Source organism: Morone saxatilis, unplaced genomic scaffold, assembly GCF_004916995.1.
Source record: "Morone saxatilis isolate NCDOM2014 unplaced genomic scaffold, NCSU_SB_2.0 Contig20, whole genome shotgun sequence".
NCBI lineage: Eukaryota > Metazoa > Chordata > Actinopteri > Moronidae > Morone > Morone saxatilis.
The window spans coordinates 13802229-13810588 of record NW_023339763.1 but is presented as its reverse complement, the minus strand read 5'-3'; the positions used below and the strand labels follow the sequence as shown (position 1 = coordinate 13810588).

General features: G+C 42.0%; 2 protein-coding genes across 5 annotated transcripts in view; both read right to left on the bottom strand.

Annotated features, from left to right (window-relative positions):
* Positions 1–3071, bottom strand: part of cct8 (chaperonin containing TCP1, subunit 8 (theta)) — an 8286-nt gene extending 5215 nt beyond the window's left edge. For all 3 annotated transcript variants that reach the window (XM_035666698.1, XM_035666700.1, XM_035666701.1), the window contains exons 1-8: positions 3012–3071; positions 2333–2423; positions 2151–2230; positions 1897–2046; positions 1415–1595; positions 1245–1306; positions 1027–1164; positions 265–443 (exon numbers count right to left, since the gene is read on the bottom strand). In XM_035666698.1, coding sequence (XP_035522591.1) covers positions 265–443; positions 1027–1164; positions 1245–1306; positions 1415–1595; positions 1897–2046; positions 2151–2230; positions 2333–2423; positions 3012–3071 — 941 coding nt within the window. The remainder of the gene's footprint in view (positions 1–264; positions 444–1026; positions 1165–1244; positions 1307–1414; positions 1596–1896; positions 2047–2150; positions 2231–2332; positions 2424–3011) is intronic.
* Positions 3072–4690: 1619 nt separating this feature from the next.
* LOC118331228 overlaps positions 4691–8360 on the bottom strand; it is a 4434-nt gene continuing 764 nt past the window's right edge. The window contains exons 2-6 of one of the 2 annotated variants that reach the window (XM_035666030.1): positions 7805–8128; positions 7352–7659; positions 7136–7231; positions 6411–6449; positions 5600–5731 (exon numbers count right to left, since the gene is read on the bottom strand). In XM_035666030.1, the coding sequence (XP_035521923.1) occupies positions 6419–6449; positions 7136–7231; positions 7352–7659; positions 7805–8113 (744 nt within the window). In that variant the 5' untranslated portion in view covers positions 8114–8128 and the 3' untranslated portion in view covers positions 5600–5731; positions 6411–6418. Of the gene's footprint in view, positions 5732–6410; positions 6450–7135; positions 7232–7351; positions 7660–7804; positions 8129–8360 lie in introns of both variants that reach the window. The other variant, XM_035666029.1, reaches the window with a different exon arrangement.

Genomic DNA, 8360 nt, shown 5'->3' with positions numbered 1-8360 from the left:
CTTGGGGGCTGATTCGGGGGGGCGTGGCATACCCATTTGGCGGCGCCCGTACAAGGGTACAATTGCATACGTGAATTTTCACCACGTTTGAATGTTGTGCAAATTTCCGTGCCTTTTCGAGCATGCTGCAGCCGCCAAATATGCAGTCGAAGAGGCAGAAAATAATAATAAGAATTCCTTCAATTACAATAAGGCCTAAAAAGTTTAAAACTCTCCTGTCCCACCAAATCAGACCACCTGATGATTGTTTGATCCCTGTCTTACCTGACCACCATGAGCTGGTACTTGTTGGCGTAGTGCAGCGCCATGTCAGCCACTTTCCCTCCAGTCACCACCACGTTGGCACCGGCCTCCTTGATGGCCTTCACCTGAGCCTCCATCATATCCTCCTCTCCCTTACTGAAGTCCATGAGCTCCTTTGCATTATTTATCAGCACTGTGCCCTGTAAGACAGATAGCCTATTGTTAGCATCAAGATCAGTACCTTTGCAGGGTCGAGTGTAACGCCACAACTTTAGAAACCTCTGACAATAGCCCAGAGCCCCTTTTCACGGCAGATATTTTGCCTTATCATAATAATAAAAGCACAGATGTTACTAATAACATTACTGATCCGTGTTATGAAAATGTACACAGTAAGTCGGTAACAATAATAGCACAACAGTGGGCCAGCAACCAGGACACTGAAACTGAAGCAGCTAAATGTAGTTCAGCCATCATTCACTTTATTATTTACACATGGGCTTTTCCTGCAGTGACATTTACATACATATATATTAAAAAGAGTCTTTTATAGGTCATTTCAAGCAAATTATATCCTTAAAACTAACTTACAAATGTGGTCTATATAATAGATCTTAAAACAGTTAGAGGAGTACAACTTGTGTCTCTTGTGAAATGCATCATGTTTTCATACCTGGCCAAACTTGATGGGAAAACCAGACTGTTAGTACATTAATGTCAGTTTTTGTTGGTAATTTTTTTTCTAAAGCAACAAGTGCAGTAAAAGAGAGACGGAAGTATTACCTTGGTCTCTGTCACCATGCAGTCAAAGGGGCAGGAGTAGACCGCGATCTTGGCGTCTTTAACTGATGTGACGTCTCCCTCTGCCTCCTTCTTAAAAACCATACCATGTAGCATGGTAGATGCTGTCACCCCACAACCCTGAAAACACCACAGACATTAAGTTAGAGGCGGACAACACACACATACATATAATATATTCAATGGATAATGCTGCTTACCAAAATCTTGCATACTCTGACGCTATCAACATTGAAATTGCCCGACTCTGGGAAAATGGACACTGTAGCAAAAGACAGTAAAATAAAGAAACTCATGATTAATGCTACCATCAAGTTAATCGTCTTTAACAGCCCTGGGCTGCTTTAGGTAGCCTGGATCGCTGACTCACCACAGGCCTGTGCGATGAGGTTGGCGAGGAAGTCTTCGTTGCCGTACTGTTTACTGATAACTGCCGTGCGGATGAGCGACGTCGCCTCATTGAGGTCATGGAGGTTCTTGGCTGAGGAACATACGCAGTCTGGCAGGATCTCCAGAGCCTTTTTACATGCTTTCTCATAGCCGTCAATCACCTGTGGCAAAGAGGAAAGGGGAAACTGAGCATATGCATTCACTTCTTTTGTTTCTGCAGACACCAATATCATGTATAAAAGCACACAAGTGGGTTTTAATAGGGGGTTAACATTTAACAGTACTCAAAGAGGAACAAAAAAAGTTCTCTTCACAAGACAAGTGCGCCTGCAAAACATTGCCAAAGGGCATAATGTGGGCAGAGAAGTAAATGAATACAGTATTTCTTTCTTTTCCATTATATCATCACACATCTATACAACACAACATGCATGCTGATGATCAGGGACTTCATTTGTTTACCTCTGACACAGACAGGCCCATCCTGAGGAGCTCTTCAGCCAGCTCCAGCAGAGCGCCCGCAAACACCAGGACAAAGTTGGTACCGTCTCCAACCTCCTGCTCCTGCATGTGGGACGCCATCACAATCATTTTGGCTGCTGGGTGCTGCACCTATAGAACAAAAATGACATCCATAGTTACAGCAGTTATTTTCCCTCGTTTATAAATAATTCCTGTCTGCAGAACATTTGCGGAAAAGTGTTCCAGTTCCTCACCTCCAGCTCTCTGAGAATAGTTGCAGCGTCATTGGTGACAAACAGCTTCTCCAAGTGGTTGATGACCATTTTGTTCATACCTGAAAGGCAGAAAGTGTTAGTCTTGCCATGATATGTTTTAACAGGTCAAAGCAGGAACAAAGACTTCATACAAATCTAACTGCTGGAGTGAGAGTGCTTACCGTTTGGCCCATAGGCGGTGCGTGTGGTCTGAGAAAGCTCCTTACAAGCTCTGATGTTACGATAGACTGCCTCTTCCAGCCCTGAATAGTGCTGCATCAGAGAACACAAGTTAACTGCTGTGACTTCTCAAGAGAGGTGCATTACATTTCATTAGCAGCCATGTCAGACAAAAAGCTAACTGAAAGCAAATCCCATCAAAAGATTTTAATTTACCAGCAATATTCTATTAAAATGAGCTTTAAATCAACATTATTAAACAGTAGACAGTAAGCAGGGACAATTTAATTAACACCACTAAGATGTAAGACAGGCTAAAGCATAAAAATACCCAATCCAACCCAAAACAGGAAGCATCAGCATCTCAGAGCGGCCAGACACAACCGAGATGACAATCAGAAAAGCCCTGAGCTCTGACAGTGAGCTGGACGCTGCCTGGGTGTGACTGCTGTCGGCATTGAGTTATCACACGACACTACAGCAGACACATACACCATTAAGTGCTATGGTGGACCCTGAAGGGACCCAGAAACAGGCCTTTTGCCCCGGGTGCAGTGGCTGCGAGCGGCCTGCTGCTTTCTAGAAGTCTCCCACATGAGTGTGCGCTAACGCTACCTAGCGTGCTAGCTCACAAGCGCACAGAGTCGCCCCTCTGCGCTGAACGCGAACATTTCGCCTCACCTTGGCGCCATCCTTCAACATTTGGGCAAAGCCCGGAGCTTTTGGTACGTGGAGAGCCATTTTCCGATGTTTAGCAGCCCCGGTATGGTAGAGAAGGTAGCCGCGGCGTGGGTTCAGCTCTGGGTACAAAGCCGGAGAGACAGAGGAGGAGCGATATGAGCGAGGCGTGGGGCTCAGCACGGGTAGCAGCAAGGGACAGACTGAGCGACTCGCGTTTCACCTGCAGTGACGGCAGCGACTCGCCACTTGGGGGAACTGTTGCCTTTTTTGGTTATATGGCTGTATCTAAAGCAGGACATACGTTTGTGATGACTTCAGTCCAACAATTTAACTTTACTACAACTTATATACTTTAGATCTAATATTTACTTATAAAAGAAGTGAAACTATATGTCGTTATTACCACGTTTGTGAATACTCTTAGGTTTAAAAATGTACTGTAATTAAACACATGGCGGGAGTTCTGCTGGAAAAATATAACAAGATCACACCCATTCAAAAACGTCCATCAAGGTAAACGGGACGGGGCTTGTTTTGGAGGACTCCTGTTGGGTCTGAATGGAAGCCAAACCACTCCATATTTTTTGGACTGCCAAAGCATAAAACCCTGACGGGAAGAGATCCACCAAACATATTAAAAAATATATTTACGTGAACATTCCATTGAAATGTGAAACTATGTTTTTGGGTAATATAATGTTTGAAACATGGAACATAAAAGACAAAAAACTGCTGACTATATTTTGCAGCTAGTAAGAATGTCACTTAGTTAAATGGTTAAAAGTGGAACCTCCCACCATCGACGAATGGATTGAAATTGTTTATGAGATTTATGTTATATTATCTTTTTTTTTTTTTTTTATTGATAGCATGTAGGGGTGCGCTCCCCGGTTCTGTTGTTTTTGTGTTATTGCTTCCACCTGGAATAGTTTGGGTCCGTGGGAGAAAGCTCCAGAAGGGCAGTATGGACAGAATCACTGTGTCCTTGACAGACTGAGTTAATGTAAGTGTATAATGGTATATGTGATGGAGATGTGCCTTTCTGAATAAAAAGAGAATTTAAAAAAAATAAATAAATAAATAAAAAAGTACTGTAATTAAAGTAAATACGCACTATACGTACAGTAATATAAGGAAGTATAAAAAGTAAAAGTACTCATTATGCAGAACGGACAGTGTTAGATTATATATTTGAAGTTATAAATGTTAAACTACTGGATTACTAGAGGCATGTGACATTATTGATTATTGTACGTATGTGTGTGTATATAAAACATAAACATTTTAAACTTAGGGGGAAAAAAGGACTAAAGGATGTGTTGTTGCAAAAGTATTCATTGGAATTCAAACAAGAAGTGAAACATATGGTAACAGTAAGAATTACACAAACAAGCAAAGAATGTCACATTATTTTTCAGTTTCTAAATCTACATTTAACTCACATTTGTATGATTCTGTGAAATATTGCAATGGTGTAAAACGTTCACTGCATGATCTGAGGATCTAGTTCTGGCAGTGTAATCAATATGGACATGCTGAATAATAAGAGCAATACCCTCCACATCATTTAATAGAGACATTATAGACACTATAATAGCAAGAGTGACATTAGCAATCAAAGGCGTTACAAACAATCAAATGTAAAAAAAAAAAGACAAGACTTTTGGGTCGTTGAAGCTTATAGTTTTATTTTGTTTTTCACATTTAGGCACATTGTCTGCCTTTCTCCCATTAGTGTAGAGAAGGCGGTAGCAATACACTGAAATGACAGAGAGGACGGTTTTGCTTCATTGGAGGCTGTTTGTTTGACAGTCACTACACTTTATAACATCATTATTGTTACCATCAGGTTTTTCCCTATCACATTATCAAGTGATTTATGTGTACAGTATTGGTGCATAAATCATTCACAGGCCATTAAAAGTGCCAACCTCTGCCTAAAGGAAAGATATGAAAAAAAAGAGGGAAAGAAATTGCAATCAATTCCTGCCTAAGCTATATATAAAAAAAGTCCCCTTTCATAGAAAATATAAGTCATAATTTGGTATAATCAAATGACATTTATAAAAACTCATAACAAATGTTAGTAACATTATTGCATACACTTAAATAGAGGGAAATGTATCTCCCTCCGTCTGTATATTTAGCGTTAGTTCTGCAGATACAATTTTGGTCTCGTGCAGAGTTTCTTTTAAAGTAAATTCCAGAAACTAGGAAAAAGTTTCTCTGCCGAGTTAGAATATAAAACTACAAAATTAGTATTTTGAAAATGTAACTAAGACATTTGGTTGTAGCAGCTATCCATACAACACAATACAAAAATCCCTTTGGCAGCTACAGTAAAGATATTTTACCCACAACTAGCTAACCTGAGACGTGTAAACACACAAGAAAAATACTTTCTAAATACACACAGTATAGATAAAAAAAGAAGACAAGCTGCCGTATAATAGTCTCCCAGTATCATGGCAACACTACATGTAACAGTAATACCTCAATAATGATAAATGTGAAACATTACAAAAAGGTCCTGTGTTTTACATACACACAAGCATGTAGTTCAGTTGGGTTTGCGAACAGTGTTCACAGCTGTGTGGGCCCAACCTCCCAGTGTGTTTGAGAGGTGCTCAGCCCGACGTGTGAGGTTTGAGCGACTGAGTTTACCGCTGGGGTCCAACTTTCTCATCACTGCTCCTCCAGAACTTTCCCTTGTACTGGTTCTGCAGAGAGAGAACAACCATTACTGCAGAAAGCATAAACACAGGGAGAGCAAGTAATGAAAGTGTCCCGGGTTTAAGACTTTACAACAGTATCGATGCCAATCAGAAATGGAAAATAGGACCAGATTAATCATTAATTCCTCTTTGTTTTATGGAAGATGTATAAAAATGTAACTGTTGTTATTTTTCTCTCATTTTTGTTTGTTACTATTAACATTAAGGACTTTAAGCTGCATTTCAATTTGCCATATTATATTATCATTTTCAAAATGAGAAAATGAAAGCAATTTGGACCCAACAGGAAACAATGTTTTTTTTTAAAACTAGAAACCAGATTTTTTTTGTCTTCTAAAACAGAAGACTATCAGTTCTTATTTAAGAACTGATAGGGCGACAGAAAATGAGTCAATATGTAAAGCAAAGGGTAGTAACAGAAGATGGAAGTGTGAGTCTGATAGAGAAGAAGAGCATGTCTTGCTTGGGCAAGTTATTAATCAGTCACAAAAGAGCAGCTTTTCATTGCATCAGGCCAGAGACTCACAATTTCACACGTCCATGCATAGACAAGCACACCGGGCGAGCTCAACATGCGCTTTCATGTCAAAAAATTAGTCACACTTCAAGCATATTTCCACAACATGTGGTTGTAGAAGCAGAATGTTTTGAGATTTTAATTTACCTTCTTCTCTACTCCACAATTAGGGAATAGTTGAACTGCCTGTCGTAAGAGGAAAACAAACTTGTGTTCAAATTCCCAAAGTACGAGCTCCTCAGACAGTGAGGAAAGCAGTCGGCTGCATGTAATGCACGCGGATAACGGACAGGGTCACCGCCCATGTGCATTTCTGCTTTTCAACGTGTATCTCATTCCAGACCATGATTCATTTTGAATGTCAACACAGGAAGTGATGCAAATATAATCCAAGCTCTCTCAAGCATATTTGTCATTTCATCTGGCTCCAATTCCCACACCCATACTCTCTCCCTCCCCCCCTTACTCCCTCCTCATCCGAATACCAGAAACATAGACCCAGTTTCAAACCGACCCGGGAAGAATGTGTGTGTGTGTGGGGGGAGGGGAAGGAAAGTCAAGGGCCTCTCAAACGGGGATGTAGAGTGGGATTCTTTGGGTTGGAGGGTGAAAAGGGCAGTCATGTGCCTCTGTGGTCTCCTCCATGTATGAAGAAGAGGAAATGGACTGATGGCGTCCTTGGATACACACAACACCCTTATTCATGTACAGCACACACACGCTTTCATTCACATATACAGAAAGTGTTTCACCCCTCACAACTAGAAATAAAAACACACAACATTTCTGACTAATAGTAAAATAAATAAAAAAAAAAAACTATTAAACACACGCCTAGTGATCAATACATTTAACCCAAAATGAAGACTTACCTGTTATCCCTGCCAATTATGTCATCAAAGGCCTTGGACAGATGTTTGAGCCTCTTGAGTCCACTGGACACGGACTCCAAATCTCGGTCAAACTTTCTGTTGTAGCAGAGAAAACCACAGAAATGGCAAAAATAACATCAGGAACAACAACTAGCAAAGCCACACATATATCAGCTGTGCAGGTGGTTATCAAGCCCTGATTATAAGGAGACTCACATCCTCTGGTTCTGTGTGTTGGGGGAGGCAAATGGACTCCGTAGTGCAGCCATGCGGACCAGATGCCTCCTGCCTCCTCCTGTTTTCACCCCCCGTACGCCAGCCTCCGGAGTCCTTCGTCCCCTAGAGCCTGGGGTACGCCCGGGTGTGACTGCAGATCTGGGGGTGCGTCTGGGTGTTGCAGCTCGGCCAGGCGTACGTCTCGGGGTGCGAGAAGTTGAAGGACCAGCTTCTTCCCCGTCACACGTCCGACCCGGGGTCTCTACCAAACACTCCTCGTGTGCAAACTCTCTGTGCCTCTGCATCCTCTGGGTAAGGGGGGAAAGGACACACGGGAAGAGAGAGATGGTGAGCAGGGAACAAGGGATGCACATGTAGGTTTGGGATTGCTAACTCAAATTGTTTAAGTTGTACCCAGATCTAGTTAAATCAAAATCACACCGATCCACCTACCTGATACACTCCACTGATGGAGTTGCGAGCACTGCGAGTGAGTTTGCGGACTGCGTTGGGTTTTGGTTGCTCCTTCTGGGCCTCCCAGGTCGGATTCTCTGGGAGGGAGTTGGTCTGGACAGAACGCAGCGGGAGCCGCTTGCGCAAAGACATCCGCAGAGAGTTGAGTGAAGACGAGGAGCGCAGCTTGCGGAAACGGTCTGGGGCTTCTGGAGAGCTCTCCGGCCCGTCAGACTCATCCAGGACTGTGTGTGCCCGCCAGACTCCCACCACAGCTCTACCAACTCCATCCATCACTGAAGACGCCATGGTGACTGAGCTTACCTGCAGAGAGGGAGGTGGGAACAGGACAGCAAAGTATGGATTATAATAATAACAATACTAAAAAACATTTTTAAGAGCAGATTTTTATATTTTTTTTTCAAAACAAACGTTTTAAGTGTTTTACTCAAGTATAAGGAAAATAAAAATAGTGCTGGACAACGACTCCAGATATGCATTTGGCAACAATTTTGATAATCACTTAATCATTTATCAAGCAAAAATGACTTTCTCT